The sequence below is a fragment of the Alligator mississippiensis genome, chromosome 7 (genome assembly GCF_030867095.1).
Source record: "Alligator mississippiensis isolate rAllMis1 chromosome 7, rAllMis1, whole genome shotgun sequence".
NCBI classification, from domain to species: domain Eukaryota; kingdom Metazoa; phylum Chordata; order Crocodylia; family Alligatoridae; genus Alligator; species Alligator mississippiensis.
Window position 1 is genome coordinate 30,591,249 of NC_081830.1, and position 27,742 is coordinate 30,618,990.

A 27,742-nucleotide genomic window follows, 5' to 3' on the forward strand; every position below is an offset into this window, starting at 1 on the left:
GGCCACCGTTGCTCTTTAAATAATTGGGTGCACCCAGCAGGAAGGGCAGAGGGGCAGCCTAGGAAAGAAAGGTGGATGCAGAACAGTGCAGTGCAAACTGTCCATATGCTCTGCTGTGAACATGGCAGAGCAGGAGGAAAGGCTGATTTTGCTGAACAGAGCTCAGCTTTCAGGTTTGGCAAAGGCTGCTCCAATTTTCATCTGCAGAGCACAACACACAGTTACCAAAGGATTTGGGGGGGGGGGGAGGTGTCAGCCTACAGGAACTTCATCTTAAAGACTGGGTGAGACTACTGCAATTGCTGACTGAGCATTTTGGGAGCCAAAGCATAACCTGCTTCATGCCACCCATGAGCTCTGTGAAGATCTTTTGACTTTACTTGGGGCATCAAGATTCTCCTCCCTTACCGTTGGCCTGAGTGTGGCATCATGCCTCATTCTTCCTGAGCTTGAACCAATGGAAGCCTTCTTCTATCATTTCCCTGAAAGCCACCCCTGTTCAGACTGTATCACTGTTCAACTCCCATAAAAAAAGAAACTCCCATTAAGATGGCATGGAAGTTTGGGGTGGATGGGTAGGCTAATGTTACATGCTCTTCAGACCAAGCATTCAAGGAAAGGGTCAATCTAATGGCTTCATGATTGACCCCAGAACTAAGTGAACCAACCCAGTAAAGACAAGCAAGAGCAGATAAACTTAATGTACCAGGCAGTGTTAGGGATCAAACTTTTCACGTACATCATAATAGAGAAACATTTTTTACTCTGCAAGTGTGTCTTTACAAATATATATTTATATATTTAAGCCCATCTTAGGCCATAAAAACCCTAGAAACAACCAGTACCTTTTCGACAAGAGAAACTGCAATCTAGAAGTCTGAGGTGAAAGGCTCCCACACAAGGGCTGCTTTGGCACTTCTCTGAAGGCCACTAATTAGCATTTAGAGCTGTGTTAAGTCGTCAGCCTTTCATTTGCAAGGAGAGTCCAAACGTACATCCTGAGCCTGAGGGCCCGCTAGGCAACCGTAGTTAAGGCATGCCGGTTTCTGTAGCCAATGGCATACGAGGGAGTGATGTGGCTATTTTCACATCCAGCCATCTTTGACTCCCCACCTGGAGTGACCAACTGGCTCAACCGGGGGAGGTCTTCAGCACAAGTCCAGAAAAAGGCTCAAGCTCATGTCTCTAGATGCAGGATGAGATGCACACACTCTGTCATCGTACCCCATCTGGAAGGAGAGGTTCCATTTATTCCTATCTTTACCACTTTCTGTAGGAGGTAAATTGGAATCACTTTTACATAATTGCTTAGAAAGGGGGATATTGCATCTTGAAGATTGGCATTTCTAAAAAACCTGTTGATGAAGGGGCTAAAAAAAAGGGAAAAAATGCCACTTGTGGATCCAACCCTATTGTGCCATCATCTCAAAAGAAAAGCAGCTGATACTAAAAGGCTATTCCAAATATGTGTAAGATCAAACACCAGAGCTGGTGAGAAAGTTTGTTTCAAATTTTTGAAAAAGGAAGGACGAATTTCTGTAAGGTTTTTTGTTGGGGTTTTTTTGCACAAATTCTCCTCCATTTTCCTACCAGCTCTAAAAAACCTTTAAAAAAAAAAAAAAATCATGTTTGTGTCCGTTGTTACAGTGCAAAGGTCCAATTCCAACTCTTGTGTTCAAGTTCGCTATAACTACATTATTCTGCTGGCAAATAAAAAGGTCTCAGTTTAACTCGGCAAAAGTGATATCTAGAAAATCATCAACATTGAGATCTTACAAAAAACTTCAGACTACTAAAGCATTCTAAGGCACAGTGTTTTGGAAGAAGTGCTCTCTCCCACTGGCGTTGCTTTATACACATTGCATGTGAGAGCAGATCCAAGTGATACATGGAGCTGGAAGCGTACGCCCTGTCCCCTCCCAAGAAGCGCGTGGAATCTGTGCCTGGATGTTCACACATAGGCTCCTAGTGCTGCATGGAATTCTGTTAGACATTGCACCAGCTGCTGGAACTTGGGTCTTTCCTCAGGGTCCAGAGCCCAACAACAGGCCATCACAGCAAACCTGAGAGACAAACAAGAGGAGACATTAAAATGACAACGGCCTAGCTGGCCAACAGAAGTATTGAGAACTAGGACACTGATAGAGCCATGCACTCAGGATTTCTGTTTTCCTTGCTATCTGGTGACTTTTCATCTCTCAGTACTCTGCCAAATTGAGAACTTCCAAAGGCATCATACCCTGTACCTAGAGGTGCTGATCAAATTTAGCAAGCCAAAGGCAGTTCAGGAGGAAATATCAGGTAGTCCAGAGACGGTTAAAATGCCTTAAAGATGCTGCTTAAAGGGTAGATGTAATTGAATGCAGAGAAAAAAAAAAAAACAAGAAAAAAAAAATTTCTGATGGGCAGGAGAGAGAAGAACCCAAGGAGTTAAAGAAAGGTAGAGCACAAAAAGTTAGTGTTGTTCTTTCAGTCCACTTGAAAAACTTCTGAATACACTCTGCATACTACAGTCTTTATAAACAAATGAGTATTTCCTATCACCAGCTCTTACTGGCTAAACTGTGATTTCTGCTACCTATGCAACTAGAAACCTCTTAGTTTAAACTGAAATAGGGCTTCAACATACAGAACAGAGGCACTGTACATTCCTGTAAGTCATCACTTACAGCTCATCAGGGCAGTTGATTGGCTGAGCTATTCGGTATCCGTCCTTTAGATATGCAGCCATCTCAAAAGGGTCAATATCCACATATGGAGTTTGTCCCAAAGTCATTAGCTCCCACAGTGTTACTCCAAAGGCCCACTAAAAAGAAGTTATACACATTAGCAAGTTAGCTGCATATAAATGTTTGAAAGCTTCACTTACCCAACTGAATGCATCATACATGCAAAAGGCATTATTAAATAATGGCAACACATAAGAGAATTGGATTGCTCATTAAAATTAAAGAAACTTCTAAGTGAAGCAAAAAAAGGGATTTTTAAAAGAAAGTAGCATGGCAATCAATGGACATTGGTGATGTTAATATAAACAACTAAATCTAAAACTTAGGAACTAGGCAGTTCAAGTAAAAGTACTATATTTTTTAGATAACCATGGAAAAAATTAAGAAAGAAAAAAAAGTGTGAATATATGGTTCCTGTTGAAACTCTTTTTCTAACACTTTGGTCGACCGCTTTAAATAGGGAAAAGCCTTGTCAGAATTGTTTTTAAGAAGTCAGCCATGACTGTGTTAAAGAAAACCATTACGCAGCCTCAGAAGCAGATGTGTTTGCATCATGCCGTAACTGTTTTCAAGCCCTGCTTCCTTTTCCTTTGGGCAGATAGGGCCTAAATGCCTATAAAAGAACAACACCATGCACAAAACATAACATGCAATGGACACATAGCTTTGTTTCTGGTAGAGCAGACACAAGCTTACAGTAAGAAATATCCACAAAAATAGCACAAATATAGGTATTGACAGTATTTGGGAATATTAAACGGACAATCCAGCCATAATTGTTTAAGGAATGTTAATTTCTGCGTGTTACAACAGTCAGATACCTACAGCCGTATCTGTTATTGCTAACCAACAGGATCCATAAATTAAACATAACTGCAGTTGTGCTGTCCACTACAAAATATTTATGAAGAGGATGTTAAAAAACAGGTTACCTTTTCTTGACCAAAGCAATGAAAATGGCACATTTAAGATTGTAGGGTCTTGAAAGAGAGAACCTGACCTCTTTGCTTTGATAGGTTTTGTTGGACAAATTTCAGTCTCGAAGGCACCATTGTAATTATTTTTCACACCCCTGAGAATAAACCTCTAATTCCATCAATGCCAGGAAATGCATTAACTCTCAGTGTTATTTTTCTGTTTGATAAAATGAGTGTTTGTAGGCAGGGTAGGATTTAGCTCCAGGGAAGGGGCTTGACAGAAGAACTGGAGCTGATAAGTACTGTGTTCAAGTGGTTAGGGGTGGGAGAGTGTACACCAAGTTTTTTCCATTGTGCTTTAAAATAAAAATTGGAATTGACAGATGTTATTCACAACAACAACAAAAACCGCCAAACCACATAAGATCCCTTGTTAATGATTCTTTTGACTTAGGAAACGGCTTTAGTGGTCTTGGTAAAATTTCCTGAAGGGCTCAAATGACTTGAGTTTTGGATGTTCAATCGGATGAAGGCACTTATGTCAGTCAAGCATTTAAAAAAAACAACCCCCCCCACAAAACTTTGGCCTCGTCTATTCTTCACATAGCACTTTCCAAAATGTAATGCTGGAGATTAACTGAATACACCGCACCTATTCCACTCCATGTTGTAAATTTAGCCTGCATTAGTTTTACATCTCAGATAACTCCACTTGTATCAAACAGACCTCAGAAAGGAAATACCTAGATGCGTTTATGTTAATAGCACAGTCGACCTGACGAGAAGCTGACGTTTCCTTCTTAATACCCATGCTGCTATTCAAGACTATAGCAAAAAGAAGTACGAATGGGCAAGTCCACTGGAATGCAAGAGATGTACACACACAGACATTTAAGAAGCCTTCTAATACATGACATGCATTTAAAAATATGCAACATGCCATGACATCAAAATTGTAAGCTAAATCAACAAAACAAGAGGAAATTACTCCTATGTCTGGAGGAGGAAAAAACAAAACAATGCGTTATGGGGGTGACTGGTTTGCCATTGTGCAAGAGTCAAACTCTGGGACAACAGGGAAACAGTTTTGTCTACTGCATAGACTGTGAACCATTAAAACTAGGAGAAGCTGTAAGACAACCTGAAAAACAGCAGGCTAGTCTGTTGCAGTCAGTTTTCACTGTATTCTTCTTATGTGAGGAACTTACTCTGCTATTGCTCAGAGCAGTCTAAATTCAAAGTAACCATACGGGTGTGGACACACATACATTTGGAGCCCTTTCAAAAGGGGAATGTTTCAAGGGTGGCAACTGGTACCTTCTAATTATTACATGTAAACAAACTGAGAATGATTAAATGTAGCAAAACTGCTGCAGCTTTAACCCTGGATGAAACCACGTTCAAGTTGGAGTGGCTTTGTTACATTTGAATCACTCAGCTCCTGGATGAAAACCCCTGTTCCCGAGACAAATGAGCTCTACACAGGAAGTTTCAGGATATAGGTATTTTTTGTCTCTTGCCTACAGATCCCTAGACAGAAACTAGTCTAACACAGAGAGGCAATGCCCAAATATCAGTACTATTTTATAATCACTGAGTGGTTTATGTGAAGTGTTTGTTCAAGATATACTGAGGCTGCTACCGGCAAACTGCTACCTTGGTACCTTTGTTAGTATATCAAAGAGACATCAAACAAAGCAAGCAGAGTGACTATCCCTGCCACCCAAGAAGGGCTGGGTTCAACATGTGAGGCAGCATATATAACTGGAACAGACAGATACTGTTCAGGATGTATGTGGCTCTGTGTACAAGAGATTTAATTGGTGATGAATAAAAACAGTTTGGGGGTGGGAACAAAAAACATTTAAACAAAACCTACCACGTCACTAGCATTGGAAAATTCATTGTTAACCAAGCTTTCAAGGGCCATCCACCGCACTGGCCTGTTTTCATTATCTCCCAGGCAATGATAATCCATGGGAAATAGGTCCCGGGAGAGCGCATTGTCTGTAATCTTCACCTGAAGTGCATCATCAATGCTAAAGCAAAAAACAAAATGGGAGAAGAGTAATCAACGAATACCAGGTATACAATATTTTTAAAAGCCCCGACTACTTCACAGAAAGCATTTAATAAAAAGGGGATTTCGCCAGTGAGTGCCACTGCTCACCCTCTCAAATTTTACAGTAACATTTTCTCCCTCACACCAAAACACTGTTATTCTTCTGCAACTACTGAATATAATAGTTCTGTATAATAATTCTTTTAGCTTAATAAGGAGACTTAGATTTATTTTGTACAAGTAACATGAACAGGAGGCCAGAAATCTCAGAGATAAAAATAAAAGTCAAGCATATGGAAAAAGAGTTTAAAGCACTAAAGCACCTTTCTTCAGTCCTGTCAACTAGATTTCCACATTACCTTGCTACTTTGTTTTCAGATTAATTTTACAGAACATTAATATAGATATTGTCATATTTGATGAGACTGACACTGTTCAGTACCAAATGATCCAGAAAAAGTGCAGGAAAAAAATCTAAATACATGAAATTATTAAATGGCTTCAAACATATCACTTACTTTTACTTCTGTTATTATATCCTTTCTGAGGCAGCAACTAGAATTGAATGAAATAACCCAAATTTTCAGAAGCAACTTAAATTTTGGGCACTGAATCCAAAAGCCAAAAAAGACTAAACTGTAGACAGCTGAGCCACGAACTTTTAGAAGTAGAGGGCTGAATGCCTCATTTCTATGGCCATTTTAGAAAACAATGCCAACTACAGACTTGTAACTAGGTGCCTGCATAGTGTTTCTCTACTTTATATTTATTTTTCAGTTGTAATGTCAACCAATTTCCTTGGTAATAAGGTCAGACTTTGTCGTCAGAAATCCCAGCATCATCTTTAATGACCGTTTAAAAATAGGTACATTTGCTTCTCTCCAGTTTAGTAGCTGGTGTTAACCTTCATTAATGGCTCCATTTATTTTCCTGTAGCCCAGCACTGTTCAATAAGTCATTCTGAATTTGGAAAAGCTACTGTACTGTTGCAGTGACTAATTTTCCAAGTTTTCCTCTTACTAGAATTTAGACCAGACTTGTCATAGTTGTTAGGGGCTGGAAGGGACCTTACAGATCACTGGGGTCCACTCCCTCTGCATTTGGGCAGGAAAGACTGCTGGGATCAGATGGCCCCAGCAAGATGGGCGTCAAAACGTTTTTTGAAGCTCACCAGGGTGGATGACTGTACCACCCTCTGGGGGAAGCCTGTTCCAAACTCTCGGCACTCTGCTTGTAAAGTAGTTTTTCCTTATGTCTAGCCTGAAGCGATCTTCAGTCAGTTTGTGCCCATTATTTCTTGTCCTCCCCTGCGGAGCATTGGTGAATAGATGCTACCCCCAGCCCTGATGAACTCTTGGGGGATAGTAAACAGGACTCATGGCAGGCCAACTTACTTATGTTGGAAAAGTTAAAACTGCCCAGTCACTAAGATGTTCAAGGTTCATTTTAACAAAAAGGGGTATGGAGATTTGCTTTGCTAGGTTTCTTTTATAATGGAGGCCTAACACAACTGTTTGGCAATTTAAAAAAAAATTCCATGGAAGACCTACAAGCCATTCTGATATTCTTCATCAGTAAAGGGTCACAAGCTCAATCTAATATTGGTCCTGTAATAAGACTCCATCTAAGACCTCTCAAACTTCCTTTAAAGTCCAACAGAGGTCATTTAAGATAAATCCTGAGAAGAAAGAAAAGCATTAAGACTTTAGAGCATGCTTCTTCCCTCCTGCATCTCTTTACAAAAAAAGAACTACTGTATTTCAATTCACCCCATATTTGCGGGAGAAAAAAAAACAAACCTAGTCTGCAAGTCATAACAAACTGAAATACGTGGAATAATCCAGGAGTGCTTTGAGATGGAAAGGAAGTTTAAAACAGAAACCTCATCTTAGCCTAACTAGAAAGCAGTAGCAGTGCTAATATAATAACCCTACAAGACAGTACTTACACACAGTTTCTAGCAGCCAGGTCTTTGTGAATGACCTCCCTTCTGGCCAAATAGCTCATTCCACAGGCAATCTGAATAGCCATATGTACAAGATCCTGCTGGGAAATTGCCTACAAAGGCATAGAAAAACAATTACCACAGAATCCTCAGAAGCATGAGCTCAGTGTCTGCTACCTAGGGATTGTCTCCAAATTTTAATCTTCCTTGCCATATTTTCCCTATCTTCCCATTTACAACCTCTCATGCTGCAGCAGGCCTTCCAGAACAGCAAAAATCATTGAGTTCCTTACCAGCGTATGACATGCATTCCTTGACTATTTCTGATTAAACATCAAGTTAGCAATTAGGTCACACAGTTTGAAGTGTTTTAGCCCCCAATTTCCTGCAGTAGCCATCCATCAAATCAAGGATGGGGAAGATCATTTTGACCAACCAAGATAACAGTCTCCACAGCACACTTTTTACTGGGGAATAGTGATCTTTAGTAATGGATTATGACCAAGCCCCCAAGTACCCTGGTGAATCCACCCATACCACAGATTTGTACTTCAGATTCCCTGCTCTGTTACGATAAACAATTATATAGTTTTAACAGATTTGTGGGTATTGATAATCTGGAACTGAATAAACTGAGCCCAAATGTTAAGCACGGCAGACTACCAATATTACAGTGTTTTTTTTCATATTTAATACATTACTAACAAATGAAAAAAACTGAACCGCAGAAAAATTAAGAGTTTGCCGAATTAATTGTTAAGGTACTTGTAAATGCAGAAGAAGAATAGCTCCCTGGGATCAAGGTACGAAGTATTTTCCACTCTTACATTAAAGGCAGTATGGTCACAGCTGTTTATTAAAAAAAGTCAGTTGAAGAAGATATTTGGATCAAGCATCCTTAAATTAACAGGACATAATTGTTATCATGTTGGCAGTGTCTTCCTCCATATTTTTCTTGGTACGTGGACAATAAGCTCTTATATGAAAGCAAATATCGAATAGGCTGACATGAGGGCAGGGGAAGAAGACAGTGTTAACATAGTCTGCACACTTGCAATTCAGAGATCACACTACAAAGTAACAAAAGCAGAGTTAATCACCGTGTGCAGCAAAGTAAACAGAAAGGAAGTCCCTTGCCACTTGGTAGGTATTTAAGTGCATCACACTTGGTTGACTTACTGATTTCAGTAAGCCAAATGTACTTTGTTTTTTGGACTAAAAAGTTAATCACATGCTAAAAAAACAAGCAGAATTTTCCAAAGGAAAAAAAGATTAAGAGGAGCCCTACCAATAACATTTTTTAAACTCTGGCTTTCTTCTCATGAGAGTTTTGTTTTGGTTCATTTCCATTTGAGACACTGAACACTTAGTATAAATGACATTAGCACATACCTTTAAAAACACTCCCTTGCTGACAGCCATAAATTCTCATCTAGTGAATGCTGCCAGACTCAATTAGCCTGCGTACCCTATTCTTTTAGGCAAGATTTTCTCTAAACACCGAGACATTTTTATACTGAATTTAGTAACAAATGGTTCTGCAGGTTGCACAGTTCTGTCTCTGCCAAACATGAAACTACATAATATAACCAGGAGGGATAAAGTCCACCTATGCTTAGTGGTCTATTATATTAAGATGCTTGAAGGCACACCAGCTTCTGTAGTCAATAGCAGGCAAGAGGAGTGATATGGCTCGCATCACACTCAGCCATTTTTGAGTCCCCAGCCACAACAACAGGACAGCTATTTGCAGGTGGGCAGGCTGACTGTGGGCAGCCATTAGTACCAGTCCAGAGTGAAGAACAACTGATGCCTCTAAAGTTTTAACAAGGCACTGCCCCCTGCCTTGCATAAGAGCAAGGGCTTCTTTTTCTCTCTAGTAAGGATCAAATTGGTTTAAAATTGCCTAAATTTTTAAAGCCTGTTAATAAGGGAAGTATTAAGAATATTCATGAAAATGTGTTGATTAGTGCATAAACCTAAGATCTGATCTTGTTTAATGAAAAGTATATCAGGTTTGACGCACAAAATTCAAGCAGTGTCAAAATTAAGGTTAGGGGTATAGGTCGTAGCCATGATGGTCTCAGGACGCGGGCAGACAAGGTTCTTTGAGTAAATCTGCTATCGGGTAAAAGACACTGGATTTACCCAAAGAAACTTGTCTGCCAAAGTTAAGGTTACATACACAACTTAATACAACCCTTACTATTAAATACTATGACCATATACCATTGTTTCTCAATTTACTTTTTTAAACAGCTTAAAGATAAACCTGCGTGGCATCTGCTATTGAACAATTCCCTGCACAGGCGAGAGAAGCAAAATAATTTATATGCCAGGTATGTAAGGAAATGATGTATAGGCACATAATCGGAATGACTGCAGTGCATACATATTCAAGTTGCAGACAGAACTGTAACTGTGTATTACCTGACTGGAGTGCTAAACCATGCAATTGTAGCATTCTAAGCTTCCTAAAAGCTTAAATGAAATACAACCCAGATTGTGGTTATTTGACTCTACATCTGCAGCACAAGGTAAAGTGGGCACGCAGAGAAACCAAGGGATTTTATGGCCTTCCTAAGTAAGCCTGAACTGTCTGCATCTTAAATGAGGTAGGGCTCCCACAAAACGCTACTGCTTTCACTGTATATTTTAGGAGTGGGGTTACACCGACAGACAGTTACTACAGAATGTTGCATCCCTACCAGATGCATAAATTTATGGGGCTATCCTAAGGGACAAGGCACACCATGCCAGTGGAAGCTAGGGAGTGATCATACCTTGACAACCAGGCACATGCTCATCTATGGATTTAGGAACACAATGTAGGGCTGCTTTATTTGAAATTCATAGCCCTGCTTTGCAGAATCCGACAGAGAACTTCATTAACAAAAACAAACCCTTCAGCAAATAAGCTAGCAAATCCTTTCATGAGGACCCGAGACATTCACCATTAAGATGCTTTAAACTATAGACAGAATGCAGAGTTAAGTGAAGCATATGAAAGATTCCCATCTCCCAAGAAAAATGAGAGTCTGCAACAAGCTTTGATAAATGCATCAAATATTTTTCCCCCCTGCGAGATTCTTAAAATGAATCATTGCCATGGCTGCTTTTTAAATTCTAGTTAACAAGCTTTCCATATCATTCAAACCTGAGGGGGTGGAGAGGGAGGGGTGGGGGGAGAGGAAATCATCTCTTACAACATACTCCATGGTAAGATGTTGGTAAAGTCTGCGCAAGCTGTGCAGGAACTAAGCCTTAAAAATGACCGTCTCACCTGAGGGTTGTTGGCCTCTACTAACTTGCACTGTCGCAAGAACAGCTTAAGATTCCCCCAGTTCATGTAAGGCAGCAGAACCATGGGCTTCTCTCCCTCTTCTATACAGACATGGGTGATAGGGAGCAGATTCCTGGAAGGTGAAAGCAGATATTCCTGATTTTTGGGAAGTGAAATTTGGTGAAGTTAATGAGACACTTTGGCAGTTAAGAACAACACTATAAAGAACAGTGGATTTAAAGAGCAAGAAAATGGAAGTGTCAATCTAAGGCAAGGGTGTCAAACATGCTCCAGGGGGTTCCTGGAGGAGCCTTATCCCTGCTGCTCAAGTTGACAGCGGCTCAAGATGCTGTAAGGGTTAACACCACTGTCATTTCTGCCCCACCACCCATTTCTTGAGTAGCGGGGCCTACTGAGGACTATTTTTGGTGACAGCAAGGAAAGCAAAAGGTGTTGACCCCAGCTCCACAAGCTGCTGTGCTGGTTCAGAGAGCAGTAAGAATCAGGTGGGTCCAGATCAGGCCCGCCAAAAAACCCTGGGTCTAAGGTAACCTGAAGCTGTATGCTTAAGAATTTCTGCAAACATTTGAGTTTTCCATTAAGAAAAAAAAAAAAAAATAAATAAAAAAAAATATATATATATATATATATATATATATATATATTTATATTTTGCATGGACAAAAACAGATTGAAGATAAAAGCCTGCTAATACAGAATCTATCATTTTTTCACAATTAATTATTAATCTTGCTTTGCTTTCGAAGTGCACCACCTTTGAAACACACCTATACATGAAAATATTCCATTATATTATATCAAATACAGAGCTGAGTGGAAAGAACACCCACATTTCAAACTCACAAGGTATTTTGGTATTATGATCTTCCCATCCCCAAAACGGGAAGAGCTGAAATATGAAGATTTCAGAGAACGAAGAACTGCAATTGAAAAGTGCCTCTGGAATCTTTAATCAAAATATTTCTACTTTGAAAAGTCTGCTCAACATTAAGTGGCATTCTAGGAGCAGAAGTGCCCTTCGGGAGCTTTAATTCAGGGGTTTATGCCTGCGGGCTGACCTGAAAGCTTCCATGAAATACTCCTGGTACATCCCAGATCATCAGTCTCAGTGTCAGATGAGCCTTTAAGTCTGCTGCCCCAGTTTATTATACAGGGCATGTACAGAGACTAAGTAAGAGACTGGTGCAATCATTCTATGTAGGCAGAGAAAAATTACACAAGTACTTCCTTTGAAAGCATATGTATTTATTTATTACATTAACCTGACCTTCTATGGTTAAACTAGAACTTTATATTATGCATGATTCCACTCAGAAAAGAACCTTTTTAACAGGTCGGTAAAGAACTCCTTGTTTTTGTCTCAATAATTCTTTGATCAAACTCCTTTATGTTACAAGTAAAAAGATTAATTGTTAGTCCACATCAGCTTGGATTTAATCAAGCTAAGTTCCTTCCTACTTGAATTACCAGTAATAGATTCCAAAGGCCAATTTTCACCCTCAGTGGTATTTGCGAAACTCCCTTTACTGAGAATTACCTGGATGACTTGCATAAGTCTTTCCAATGAACGTAGTCATCCCCAAAGTCTTGCCAGCAACTCCTTTAGACCACACCACAGAATTAAGCACTCCTAGGTACACAAGCATAAATCTTACCAGTGGTGTTTCAATGATCTAGACAGAGTGGAATGGGTGCAGAGAGCCAAGATAAGCACTCAAGCAGCATTACAAGTGTCACTGCATAGAAACCTTTCTACTACAGTGCTGGAGAGTGCCTACAGAGCTACATGCAGCACTCCTGGCTATGGCTGGAAAGAACTTGAGTGTTGATGGAGCCGAGAATCACAAAGCGCCTACGCAGCCTCCTTCACATTGCAAAGAAAGCATAATGTAACAAAACACATAAGTTAGCAAATGCCTGCAGCACCATATGGGACTCAGAGATCATAAAGTGTGCACCAGGTATGCTTTATGATAAGATGAGCGCCTAACGTATTCTTTTGTGCAGTACTGTTCATTCTAGAGCAGCTTTTCAGCTTTTTTGGCTGAAATTCTGCACATCTGGTAAGTGTGGAAGTCATTTTTTGTTGATATTCTTAGCAAAGGAGTATTTTCAGGTTACACAGATATAATTTAATTTCACTCCTGTTACATCACTTACACATTATATTGCTTACCTATGATGAAGGCCTCTGAGTTTACAGCTTTCTGTCAGCATCATTGTCACCTGCACTTCTGAGGCCTGATCTAAAGAATATAAGGAAAAAGAACTATGAATATAATCATCTGTGGAAACTGAACAAAGAGTCATTAACCCCCCCCCCCCCCCCAGTATAACAAGAAAATAGGCTTGGTTTGTGCACAACTAACCAACTTCCAAAAGTCACAATTTAAAAAATATTAAAAAAAAAAGTGAAGAGGCTCAAGATCCTTATGAAAGTATAAAGCTACTCTGCATAGAAAATAAAAAAGTAACATTAATTTTGGTTAACTTGTAGTCCAATTGCAGATGCATACAGGTACCAAATCAGCTCCAGTTGTACTGAAATATTTTCAGCTTTAATTCCAGGCTAAAGGATACCAGTCTTATTTATTTCCAGATTGTTTTAACTTTTAATTGGCCTCACCCAATATATCCGTGAGCTCTGGTACTCTGAACTTTTTACCATTCCACCATATTTTTCCCCAAACGCTTCCCCTACAATTAAAATAACCCAACAGTTATGGAGGGGACTCTACAAGTCAGCACAGCTACTGCACGGATTGGAAAAAACACAACAACAAACAACAAGAAAACCACATAAAACAAACCAGTAACCGATTTTAAGTTTGTACATTTCTCTCCCCTGACATCTAAACAGCTAGTCCCAAAACCAAAGCTAATCTTAAACGTTATGCAAAAATTTGAGAAGTCATCATTTCTGGTTCATGCTTCTAACCAACCATGAGTTTTTCCTACCCATGCACATGCATACCCAAACTGCCTGAAGTAATTGAGTCTAGGAAAATTAAAAATACACTCTTTCTTACACAAACATCTAATATGCAGTTAGACTATACAAGATAAATGCATATGACCTCGTGGCTTGCAACTGGATTAACTAATTATTTGAAATAAGCCCAAAACTTCCTGTCACACGTGTCAACATCCAATGAGTGGTTTGCACCTTAAAACTTCAGCATTTAGTACTGGTCACCAACAGACTAAGTGGACCACTGGTTTAATATGGTATCGTAACTATGTTATTGCTCAATTTCCACAGACCTATTGCATTCAAAAGCAACCTGACAAGAAGGGACAGGGTCATAGATCCAGAAGGGACCTCCCAAGCCACAGTCCAGCCCCTCATATTTGTGGGCAACTAGTAACCCAAGGAATTGCCACTTCAAACTTACCCCCATCTACAATTAACAATACCTGAAACACCAAGAATGCTCCATGTGTACATGGATAAAAGGTTGTAGAGCAGGGGTGGGCCAAATGCAGCCCATGGGCCAGATGTGGCTTGCCAGGCTATTCTATCCAGCCTGCGGGGCCCCTAAAAAATATAGAAAATTATTATTTATCTGCCCCTGGCCGCCTGTCATGTGGCTCTTGATGGCTTGCCAAAACTTAGTAAGCGGCCCTTCGCCTGAAAAAATTGCCCCTGCTGCAGAGGTTTGGTCAGAGGAACAAGAAAGCACACATTTTTGAGCCAGGGATGTGCTGAAGAGGTGTGAAGATGTTCTGATCTGGGAAAGGACTGGAAACACTAACTAGATTAAGTGCAAGAAGGCCTCAGTGAACTAATGGTGGTTTAGGGACAGAGAAGAAAAGCTTGCCATAGATACAGCTGGAGGGGGAAGGAAATGCAAGCATTAAATACCACCTCCTCTTCAGACAAGGCATGTCTTAATGAAATGTCGTAGTCATGGGCAACCCCTGGATTCAAGAGTAATCTCTACGATGAATCACCGATAGGTCTTGAGCTGACTTGTAAATCTAATCCTTGAGCCTCAGATCCTATTCCCTTCTTTCCAACTGCTCACCAAAATCTGATTTTCCAAACTGTGTCCACAGGGACATTTGAATATTATTTCTCATGATCAGAAATCAAACTGCTCACCTAAACTTCAGGACGGTATCTATTGGCAAATCCTTCAGTGATAAAGGTATCAACCATCTCAGTTTCTTGAACCATCCAGAATTTCAGGAATGTGTCCTAATGTCCTAGGGGACTTTTCAGTTTGACCCAAATGTCCCATTCCTGAGTTTTTCTGCATCTCCTGAGAGGACATAGCACAGAAGCATGGAGGCCAGCTAATTAGCTCTGCCCCTCAGACCTGCGTGAATACAGCTTTACTACTCATTATGTCTATTGGAAGGCACAGAGGCTTAGCTTTTGCACAGTGTTTCTCCACAGAGTTCATTAGCTTTTCCCATTACAGGGGACACATTGCTTTGCTGATGCCCTTCCTTTATCCATCACAAAATCCCAACAATGGCCCACTGAAGAAATGCCTGTATGTTCCACTGTTTCCTGCCAGCTCAGAAATAACATTATATTTTAGGGGCTGGGCACCCAAAGTATGATTGACTCCCATTTAAGTATATACGGAAATCCAAATCTTATCTTGTGAAACAGTTCCCGCATCCATATTGTGCTTTCTTATCAATATTATTTCCTTGTTTTCTAGAAGTCAAACCATTCCTGCAGGAAAATAAATTATATACAATTCAACACATTCTCAACAAACAATAGCAATTCAGGGCCAAATAGTGTTCTTCAGTACACCAACGTCAATCTATCTGAACAACGTCGGAGTAAATCATTTTGAATTTAAACAAGTTGCAACTCAGAACAGAATCTAGCTCATAATTTTCAGTTTCTCCTGCAAAAAAAAAAAAAGTGACTTACGGTCAAATGGATAACTGGACAGGAACAATTCTATTAAGTCACCTGTCCTTTTATAGCTATTTTCCTTAGTTATGCTGGCCAAACCAATAAAAATGGTGCATATAATTAGGTTCCAAGAACCATATTTAAAAGACCAAAATAGCTGGATTGTAAAGAACTCTGAGCACACAGATGTGCTCTTGGATTTCCAGTTCTGAATTTTTGCCATGCTTATAAGGGTGATTATGACACCACCTGTTATATCCAACACAGAAGGTCTGGAACTGTGGTGAAGTTTTTGCAGTGGTCTTGTATCAACAGTGCTGTTTCATAGTTGTTAGGGGTTGGAAGGGACCTTACAAGATCGTCGGGTTCAGCCCCCCTGCACTTGGGCAGGAAAGACTGCTGGGACAGACGACCCCAGCAAGACAGGCATCAAGATGCTTGATGTGGATGTGAACAACAAAGTGGAAATGCTTAGAGTCCTGCTCCAAGCCTTGGAGAGATTCCCTTCTACTCCCTGTTGCTGTTCTGAGAGAATGTACAAAAGGCAGTGTATTTGGAGTTTCTTCAGCACCTATGTTCTCAGGCATAAAAAGCTACATTTTAAAAGCAATACTAGAACAAGCCTGCACCTGTAATTCTAGCTTTGAGAAGAATTTCTGTCCTACCAGATACCTTTACAGATTCACAGATAGTAAGGCTGGAAGGGACCTTGGAAGATCATTGGGTCCAGCCCTCTGCACCAGGAAGGAAAGACAACTGGGGGTCAGGTGACCCCAGCAAGGTGCCTGTCCAGTCTCCTCTTGAAGATTTCCAGGGTAGGCAATTGCACCACCTCTGGAGGGAGCTTATTCCACAGTCTGGACCCTGGTTGTGAAGTCATTTTTCCTATAATGTTGAGCCTGAAACGGTCTTCCAGGAGTTTGTGAGCATTACTCCTGGTTTTCCCCAAGGGTGCCCTGGTGAACAGTTGTTGACTGAGCCCTTGATGTACTCCCCTGATGTAGTGGTAAGCTGCTACTAAGTCCCCTCTCAGTCTTCTCTTTTTGAGGCTGAAAAGTCCTGGATCCCTCAGCTTTTCCTTGTATGGCTTGCTGCGCAAGTCTCTGATCATAGAGGTGGCCCATCTCTGGACTCCCTCAAGCTTTACCAGGTCCTTGTTAAAGTGCGGTGCCCAGAACTGGATGCAATGCTCCAGCTGCAATCTCACCAATGCCAAGTAGGGTGGAAGAATCACTTCCTTGGTTTTGCTGGAGATGCATTGATCAATGCATGCCAGGGTACTGTTGGCCCTGCTGGCTAGTGTTGTACTGCCGGATCATGTTCATACTGTGGTCAATTATTACCCCCAGGTCCTTTTCATTTGTAGTGCAGGTCAGGTTGGCGTTGCCAAGCCTGTAGGTGTGCAAGGGACTGTTCGTCCCCGGGCGCAACACTTTACATTTCTCAACGGTGAACTTCATCTGGTTCCGGTCTGCCCAACTTGCCAGCCTGTCTAGGTCCACCTGTATCTGCAGCCTACCTTCAAGCATGATGCTTCCCCAATAACTTGGTGTTGGCCGTAAACTTGGCCAGTAAGCTCTTCATCCCAAAATCATTGATGAAAATGTTGAATAGCACTAGACCATGCACCGACCCCTGCGAGACACCTCTGGCCACTTCCCACCAAGATGACACAGATCCATTCATTAGGACTCTCTGGGTCCTACCCAGCAGCCAGCTTCCTACCCACCTAACTGTCTCGCAGTTAAGCCCACAGTCTGCCAATTTTCTTGTGAAAACATTGTGGGATACCAGATCAAAACTTTTTGGAATTTAAATCAGGTTAAATCTTTTAGAATCTCAAATTGAAAATTCAGATGTGAGATGTTATGCTCATCCAGAGTCTTTGTGCATCTTAAGTAGTTACCCAGGCATACATTAACACAATCAATGGCATTATAAAACAAGGAATAAGCCAAAAAGTTTTTATAGGAGGAGAGGATGGTTCTTATCATGCCATTAATTGTGTGGCCAGGCTGAGGCTCCGGAGCACGAGAGCCCTTGTGCTCCTGAAGCTGGGAACTACCAGCTAATCAGGACTCCCAGATGTGGGGTGTCACTGGCAGATGAGGCTCCACAAAACTGCACTGTTCAAGGTATCTGTTGATTCATCTATTTGAAGTGCAAACAACTGATTTTTTCAAATCAGACAACGAGCTGAAGTCCCACCTACACAATCTTTGAGTCCCACCAGTGGGACACATCCCACTGGTTGAGAAACACTGGTCTATATGACCATGTGTAGTCTCTGCTATAAAGCAGGATGACATTTTCAAATTTATAACCCTGTAGATAGGTGTTTGGAATTACATTTGGGAAAAAGGAAGAAAACTGTTGATACTCAGCAATAGAACAGTCCAAAAAATAGCTAAAAGGAGCTGCTAGTTACAATTCATAGTTCCTTTGCTTGCTGTCCCCTCACCCCCAATTTTTTTACATCCAGCTTTTATTTTAAATATTTAACATGAAATATGAAAAAGTGGTGTTAAAATACTGGTACTAGATTTCAACCATCCTTGGAAGCAGTCTATTAAAAGTGCAACAGCTGGCAATACTGAAGAAAAATGCTGTCAGTTTTAAGTGCGCAAAAAAAATCAAACGATGCCTGAGAGGCAGAAATATGAGGGGGAGAGGGGTGGGGAAAACATTTGAGAGATTTTTCTGCAGAAGATATCTCTGAGCATGAAGTCTTGACACTACCAGGTACAACTGTGGAAACAGCGCCATACTTCAAAATATAGACCCACCACCCACTTTTCAAAGGGCTGAGAAATGTTGCAGATGCACAAAGTTTGAAGTTAATAAAAGGGTAAAAGCAAGGGTGAATTAGGCCTTAGACACAGGTTACTTTTATAGTGCTACAAAACTGGGCTGTCTTTAGGCTCTGCTGCCTGATGAGCTCCTACTGCCAAGTGGCAGAAGTTAATTGGATACCTGCAAATGGCAACAGCAAAGAAAACGGTTGATCTAGGAGTTTTCACCACCAAATCAGCTCTTGCTGCCACTGACAACGGCTGATGAGCTGTCTGCAAGCCACTCACAGCAGACATGTCTGATCAGCCATGGAGCAGGGTAGCAGTTAAGACAGGCCTCCACCAGTGTGGATCCACCATCTCTGTAGCCCTACGAACAACCTTAGCATGTGGACACTAGCTGTCTGGAACCTTTAAAGGCTACAAGCACATGTAGTGCTAAAAATGTAATGTGTCCAAGGCCTAAGAAAAGTTATTTTTTTCCATGGGACCAAGCACTTAGGAGAAACAAAAATGTTTTTACATATGTAAAATTGTTTCAAATCTGTTTATGTATTTTCTTAACAAAGTGGGATCATATACCATGACAAATGCGACCTAAATTAGAATATTCTCCATTTTGTTTCATTCCCAAGATCAGAATTAAGATGGTTTTCTTTCAAAAAAAGAAGCAAACACTTAACGTAGGCCCTCAAATGCATTTCTTAGACTACTCTAGATGTTCGTCATCAGTCCTTCACTGGAAAACCAGGAACTTGAATTCAGGGTTTGGGAGATATAAGCTTCTTTTAAAGTATAGTTGTATGTAACTTCAAGACTACAACATTACTGAGTTGCATGTTTTTGCATTAAAAATATAGTATGTTATTGAAAGTACCATCCTTTAAAATTTAACAAGTTTTAGTGCATGTAGGGAATAACTAATACTGTAGCCCTACATCAAATAAATAACCTTATAACTTTGTTGGCACAATTTCACTACAACTGGTTGCTAACAGGCTGAAACAATGTCAAATATACATAAGTAGTATCTGTTTGTAAGCCAGACTCAGACAAATTGAAAATAAAATGAGTTAGGTGTGAGACTTATGGACAATCTTGTACAGGGTCTGTCACTTCCACTTAAGTGCTTTCAGTATACACTCTTTGCTTCTTGGAGACACCTACCACAGACATTACCCTACTGCTTACAATGTATAATGGTAGTAACTTAAATATATGAGATGGGTCTCCAAGCTAACCTGCAATAATGTTTGGACAATGAATTGTGGCCTGCTTCACTAGGCAGGTGATCATAATCATCAGCAGAATCATCAGCTCTTGCCAAGCACAGAGCAATTCGTAAGAGGGGATTATAATTTTTCTAACTTTAGCAGGGAGTCATTACCAGGAGTTCTGGTGGATAAACATGTATAAGCCTGTCCAGAATGGATGGAGACCATGCTTCTTGCTGAGCTTATCTTTTAGGGAGAAATAAGAGACTAGTAAACAAACCTATTCATCTTAGTCCCACAGATCAATTCCTAATTTTCACATTACTTGTTAAGGTTAAGGCTAAGCTTGTCACTATGAGTGTTCTTTCAACTGTGAGATAAAGTGGCAATCAAGAATCTCTTCTGGGATGCTGCAATGTTCAACATGTGCAGGGCTTTCTGACAAGGTAGCAAATCAGGGTCTTGAATATGCTAAGCCCCCTGACATGTTAAACTTACTGAATGGCTGTATTAAATCATATAATATGTCACATGCTCAACCAATTTCTCAAGTGATAAAAATGGCAAACCAGCCACAAAGGAGATCTATATTTAGTGTGGAATATCTTTGTGGCTGATTTGTGACATGAATATATGGCACATTAGTTTAAAGGGCACCCAGTTCAGGAGCCATTCCCCAGTGCTAGGATGCCTGCAAAGCCATTCAAGTTTCCTTGTAGAGCTCAGCACCAGGCAAGTGATCTCCAATACTGTAAGATCTGGCAGCAGGATGCATGATTTTGGGGATCGGAGATAAAATTCTTCAGCTCCCATCATGCATCTTCCAGGACCAGGGGTGATGCCAGGCCATACATTTGCTTTTTAAAACATGATGACATGTGGGGAACACTGGATTAGCAAGTCACTTCCCAATCTTGGAAGCCTGTCAGCACTAGGGAGCCTGGCAATGGCAATTTAATTTGTGGTAATGGATATTATAACATTGCCTGGCTATCTAACTCACTATTCTCATTTTCTCTGGAAACTCCCATTCCTTCTTGATAACTTCTCTAAGAGTAACATGAAGTTCTAATTTGAAGCCACAAGTGTAGCAGAGAAGCACAGAAAATTAGGGTTGGAAGGAACCTTAGGAGGTTGTCTAGTCTTGTGGTTCTCAACCTTTTTTGTACCAGGACCCATTTGTAAATATTAGTGGTCAGTCCTGATCCAGTAAAAGCAGCCCCACGGTGCCCCTCATTCCAAACCCACAGCCCCCCAAGCCCTAGCCCTGCTGGTGCCCCACACTCCCACCCCTAGTCTCCAGGGTTTGGGGCAGTGGGTGCATGTTTGGAGCAGGAGGGTGGGCATGTGGAATCGAGGGGGCAGGGGGGAGGGCGGGAGGGAAGGCAGATGACAGGTCCAGAAGATTTGTGTGCCCTCAGCAGACACAGGGCTGCAGCCTGGCTGAACCGGCATGGAGCTGCCTCCATGGCCCAGCAAGCAGGACCCAGTGTGGGAGGGTGGAACAGGTGGCGAGACTCACTGCCCATCACCCCACCACACCTGCCATCCAGGGTAGGACCGCAGCTTAACGGGAAGCAGCAGCAGGGGCTGGGCCATGAGAGGGAGCTGTGGCAGCTACTCTCCACACTGCCTGGCTGACATGTACATGTGTGCCCGATTGCCATTCTCCTGCTTCCCCCCAAACCCAAACAGCCCCTTGCAGGCTAGACCTATGCCAGCCAGCAAGGGGAAACCCGTGGTTTCCCATGTTTTTCTCCTTTAAAGGAGAATCCATTTTTAAAGTTTGTTCATTACCCCTTCATATACACTTCTGTGTCACAACCCACGTGTTGAAAAACTGATCTAGTCCCACCTCCTGCTCAAAGCAAGAACATCCTCAAGTATATCATCCCAGCCAAGGTTTTGTCTAGCCAGGTCTTATACACTTCCAAAGACGGGGAGTCCACAACCTCTCTGGTTAACCTGTTCCAGTGCTTTACTACCCTCCTTCTGAGAAAGTTTTGCTAATATTCAACCTAAACTTCCCTTGCTACAACTTGAGACCATTGCTCCTTTTTCTGCCATTTGCCACCACTGATTACAGCTCAGCTCCATCCTCTTTTGAATACCCCTTCAGGTAGTTAAAGGCTGCTATTAAATCCCCTCTGTCTTCTTTTCTCCAGACTAAATAAGACCAGTCCCCTCAGCCTCTCCTTGCAAGTCATGTGCTCCAGCCCACTATCTATTTTTGTGGCCCTCCACTGGACTCTCTCCAATATGTCCACATCCTCTCTGTAGTGGGGGGCCCAAAACTGGAAACAGAACTTCAGATGTGGCCACACTAATGCTATATAGAGGGGAATAATCACTTCCCTTGATCTGCTGGCAACACTCCTACCAATTCAGTGCAGGATGCTGTTAGCCTTCTTGGAAACAAAGGCACACTGCTGGCTCAGATTCAGCATCTTGTCCACTGTAACCCCCAGGTCCTTTTCTGCAGAGCTGCTGCCCAGCCAGTCAGCCCCCATCTTGTACTGGTGCATGGGATTCTTCTGTCCTAAATGCAGGACCCTGCACTTGTCCCTACTGAACCTCATGAGATTCTTTTTGGCCCAATCTTCCAATCTGTCAAGGTCTCTCTGAATCCTAGCCCTACCCTCCAGCGTATCTACTACTCCCCACAGCTTGGTGTCATCTGCAAACTTGCTGAGGGTGCACTCTATGCCATCTTCCAAGTCACTGATGAAGATACTGAACAAAACCAGCCCCAGGATTGACCCCTGGGACACTCCGTTTGATACCGGCTGCCAACTAGACTTTGAGCCATTGACTACTACCCTCTGAGCCCAATTATCCAGCCAGTTTTCTATCCACCTTACATTCCATTCATCTAACCAATACTTCCTTAGCTTGTTTGCGAGAATGTTACCATGTCAAAAGCCTTGCTAAAGTCAAGGAATATCACATCTACTTGTCTCCTTGCATCCACATTATACAAGGCAATCAGGTTGGTCAGGCTTAAGTAGCCCTTGGTGAATCCAGCTGACTGGCTTATTGGTCTCATTTTTCCAAATTAAACTGTCTCCAATTCCATCTGCAACCCCATCCCTCTCCTGTGGCAAATGTAAAGTAATTACTGCCTCTTCACACATAATGACCAAACAGCTGCTTGTTCATTTTGAATTTTCTCTTTCTGGGTCAGAATCTGAAAGGGGACACTCCTCCCAAAAGGGGCATTGGCATTTAATCCATTTGTGGGCAAAAGATTTCAGTGTGCGCCTCAGAGCACTTCCTAAAAAATACACTTCAGAAGAGTGAGACCAGAGGGCATGGTTCTTGCCCTAGCACTGATCTTCCATTAATGCCCAATGGGATTTTTCAATCCATCTTTGTGATGACAGGCCTAGAGATCCTGCTTTCTGTTGGGTCAACTGGCCTGTACATCTGAAAAAACATTTTCTTATCTTTCTTGCCTTGATCCAGATAAAAAGAGAGAAGTTTAAGAATCTTACGGAAATGAGGAGACCTTTTGGTTACTTTTTCAAGTAGCGTGTATTTCGCAAGGTAGTATCTAGTATAATGAATGCCATACTTATTTCTGCCATATTAAAATTAACCTAATTACACACTGCCTGTTTCAAAGCTGGCAGAGGAGATGACTGCCTGAAATGATTAACTGACAGTGATTAAATTCCAGTCCCCAAGCTGAAGACCCTTTTCTTCAGTATAGCTTATCCAGTCACTTCTAACGTGTCTAAATTTCTAGTATCTGAAGAACCTAAATTACATTACAAAGGCCTATAACCAAGAAAAAAAAAACATGGTTAAACTAAGGATAATGTAATACTAGTTATTTGACTTTCCAGTCTTGTCTTTTGCCTGCTGAAATGCCCTTCCATAAAGCTAATTCAACACTAGACAGTCATCAAAAGGCGAAGAACAAACTGTTCAAATCTTCCTTCCTTAATATCATGCTTCACTCCCACAGCACAACACTGGTGGTAGGAAGGGATGGCAGGTGAAACTAGTATAGTGATGATACAGGCAGTATCTGTAAAGGAACTGATGTTTCTGAGAAAATTTCTCAGTCAAAACCATGTTGAATACTTATCTCAAACATTTTCAGTGGACTCTGTATAAGAATCTAAATCTGCAGGTACCAATGTAGAATTAATCTTGTGCCAGCTGATGTTAGAAGAAAGCAAGAGAGCTGAAAGTCCTTCATGCCAGGAAGGGATTGCTCAATAGGGTTAGGCACAAAAGAGGACAGCATGGGATAAGAGTCATATTTCTAGATTCACAAATTCCTTTGTTCTTGGTGAAGTCCAAGTCAAAGCATTTGCTGCCTTTCAACAAGTCTCATTACCATAGTTCAGGTGGGCAGAATATGGCCCACATGTCGCATCTGGTTGGCTGACTGCATCTGGCCTGTAGCTGTGCCTACAGCACACTGCATGGGGCTGAGACATGCCTGCTCCTGCTTGAGCCCACCGATGGCACCACCCTGGCCCCAGGGAGTGCATAAAGCTTCCCAGTGGGGCTGTTCCTGCTGCTGCTGCAGCCATGCAGGTATTATTCAGCAGCTCCTCCTCCTCCCACCTCTGCTGGCAGCAGGTAGCATGGGGATGCCCCACGATGTGGGGCTCCAGCTCCAGGTCACCTGTCATCCACTTAGCCACTTGTGGGAGACCAAGTGGGTGGAAGGCAGCCCTGCCGGGAAGTTGTGCATGTTTGCCAGGGTCAACAGCAGGCGCAGTGGGTCCAGGCGGGAGTATGGCACAGGTTGCCCTGAGCAGGAGTGGGCAAAGCTCAGCCCCATGTGGAGCACTGCAAGCAAGATGGGATGGGGGGATGGAAGCAGACTGCACCTGCACTGCACCGCCTGGGTAAGCTATGCTGCATACACCCCCTGCCTCCCCCTTCCCCTCTATATATATTACTCAAAACAAACCAAATTTGGTGGGGGGGGAAGGAATTTTAGTTTACCCTAGTAAGGCCTTTAAAAAAGGCCTAACATTCACTTCAAGTCAAACCAAATATTTTTTGCAATGGTTCCTCACTAAGTTACATCCTAGCACTATTATATGCATGCACTTAATTATTCTTGCGTTAATCAAATCGTGAAACAATTCTTTAAAACAAGCTTGAAAGCATTAGCTTTAAAGTATGAACTATAAAGTAAAAAATGATTAGTATAAATGGATAGTTAGGCTAGATTAGATGATCAATCTCTGTATATACTAGTCTTGTTAAAATCCCTTTTCCCTTGTACCCATCATGTGCTAATAACCCCCCCCCCCCCCAAAAAAAAAAAACTTACCAGCCAATGAAAAATTAAATCAGGAAAGGTTTTTAAAGCACTGATCATTGATGGGAAGGACTCTAAAAAAGAGTACTGGTTTGCCTAGTCCAAATGATGCAAGACTATAATAAAAGGGGGCTACTATATATACTTATTTTGCCTTGCAGTGCTAAAGATAAAAGTTACCAAAAAGAACAGTAGCAACAAAAAAAATCTGTGGAGAGAAAGATCTGCATGAAGATTTTTTTAATAGTGATTCCTACACCATATATAACATTTCAGCATATGAGAATATTTTTTCAGCCCTCTCCATGCCAAACTCACCAAAAGACCTCCTTAAAACAGACTTCTACAAAACCAATCTACATTAATCTAAAGAGGGAAAAAGTTAACTTTAAAATCGTGCATCATCAAATGCTTTGTATGTCTGAATGAGTGTTCAATTTAGAATGGAAAAACCTAGGGGCAGGAACCAGGCTCTTCTTTAGATTTAGCATAGCCATGTACCCTCATGATGCTCAATAATATGAAACATGTTGAAGATGTGTGGTGTATGTCTTTAGGCATACTTTTTTAGTCCAGTTTAGAGGTAGGAAACAGGACCATCTGAAGAGAGTTATTTAAATTGTTTTGTAGGGCCAACAATTTAACTTAAAAATTAACGTGCATCTAACTTGCTAAATACCAGAGCCCTAACTAAGCAAATGAGATTAGAGGTGCAGTAACTGGAATGTTTGGTGGAATGCACACGACTCCCTTTTTGCAAAGGTTTCCATTTCTGCCCTTTGATGACAGCTTGAACAGTAAGAGGAAGAAACACCTCTCTGAAACCTTACCTTTAACAGTTTTGACAAAAACTTGTTTCTCTTTGCTGGGGTCTTTTTCCTCTATTAGAATCCCATGGAAAATGCGCCCAAAAGTGCCTGCGAAAACAACATAATGCTATTATAAAGATAATGCATTTCAATGAAGTTCATAAACCATTTAATTAAAAACACACTTAGACAATATTACCCTGAGGCATGTTCTTGCAGGATCAGCAGAAAATTAGGATGCTTTGCAATTATATTTCTGTAAATTCCAAATTTGAAGTCCTTGAAAGTCTTCAAATCCCAAGAAACTACCAAAGCCAGAACTGTGTAGTATACATACTGAACATATCCAGAAACCACCCGGAAATGGACTTAAATGTAGCTGTCGATGAGGTTCTGGACATGTGTTCAACAGCAGTCCTGTGAACACGCAAGTTTACTAGTATGTGCCCAAGGTGCAGCCACATTATATTCATTTTAGGGTGCTGTGAGCACAGACCAGACATGCAATGCTTTGCTGTGAAGCTCCCTAGCATGGGCTTTTGGCAAGGCAGACCTATCTCAGTGGTTCTCAATCTTTTAAGGTTTGAGGCACCCCTTGGAAGATGCCAGCTCTCAACTTTCTGAGTTCTTTTGGTAGTTAAAAGATGAGTGAAAGACCAGGACAGGTCTTAATACTTTTAACACAATGGATTTCTATTTGAAGTCTCTGGGTTTATCTTTTGAATCATGTTTGCACACACAACAGTGTTAACATTGCGTAGCACCCTATGACACCCTTGAAAGGATCTCAAGGCATGCCAAGGCGCCATGACATCCTGGTCGAGAATCATTAACTTAACTGCTGGGTCTTTTGTGGCTCTGCTCCCTGTTTTAAGCCATGTGGGCTATGGTAAGGAAAGCAGATGCAGAAGCTACGCAAAATGATCACACAATCACCACAATGTTTGCAACAATGCACTGTTCCCTCTGCTTGCATGCCATACCCATTTCTCTTAGCCACTTGTCTGTCTTGCCTATTCACATTGTAAGCAACCTGGGATACGACTGTCTTAATTTGGTTGTGCAGAGCCTAACACTGAGGGGGCCCCCAATTTCAGTTGATCCCTAAGCTTTACTGTAAAGAGACAAATAATGCCAACTAAATAAAAAACAGATTACCTACCATTAATGCAATTCTGGCTATTTTGGCTCCACAGACTCCTATCCTGTGATTCATGTAAGCAGCAGCTAGCTCAAAGAGGGGATTACATGCAAGTGTAATTACAGAGTCTAGATTGTTTAAAAAAGCAGAAATCTTCCTCCTTCAATTCCCAACTTGAAAACAGGGCTACTAACAGTATCTTAGATCTACATTAATAATCTACAAAGGCATGCAAATGCCCACAAAAGAAAGGTAGTGCAGATGTGTGATGGGATTGCACTATTCTTCCCACCTCCAAAACCAGAGATGGTATTTACTTACCCTGCAGTCCTGAACTAGAGGAATGAAAGCAGTTAACGAAAAAATTCTCACACACTGAAACATCTAACCACAATAAGAATATAATGAAGTACATTTTACACAATTTCACACCCGAGTTTTATAACACTCTGGCCCACTCCACAGGACTTGACTTTGGCATCGATAAACTATACAGATAGCATCTTTGATTCCGGAAGTCAGGTTTAAAACTGACACTCGCCCTACATTTTGTGCTCCTACAAAATTATTCCATTTGTCCTACTCTAAAAAGAGAGCCATTTTAAGCCATTACATTTACCTTACCTAGACAGGCCATAGCAGCACCCATGGAGCAGC

General features: G+C 41.4%; 1 protein-coding gene across 2 annotated transcripts in view; it reads right to left on the minus strand.

Moving 5' to 3' along the window:
- Positions 1 to 743: 743 nt before the first annotated feature.
- The window catches only part of RYK (receptor like tyrosine kinase), a 77,544-nt gene continuing 50,545 nt past the window's right edge, over positions 744 to 27,742 (minus strand). For both annotated transcript variants that reach the window (XM_059730761.1, XM_059730762.1), the window contains exons 9-15: positions 25,966 to 26,052; positions 13,134 to 13,203; positions 10,937 to 11,069; positions 7,657 to 7,766; positions 5,526 to 5,685; positions 2,670 to 2,806; positions 744 to 2,063 (exon numbers count right to left, since the gene is read on the minus strand). In XM_059730761.1, the coding sequence (XP_059586744.1) occupies positions 1,952 to 2,063; positions 2,670 to 2,806; positions 5,526 to 5,685; positions 7,657 to 7,766; positions 10,937 to 11,069; positions 13,134 to 13,203; positions 25,966 to 26,052 (809 nt within the window). In that variant the 3' untranslated portion in view covers positions 744 to 1,951. The remainder of the gene's footprint in view (positions 2,064 to 2,669; positions 2,807 to 5,525; positions 5,686 to 7,656; positions 7,767 to 10,936; positions 11,070 to 13,133; positions 13,204 to 25,965; positions 26,053 to 27,742) is intronic.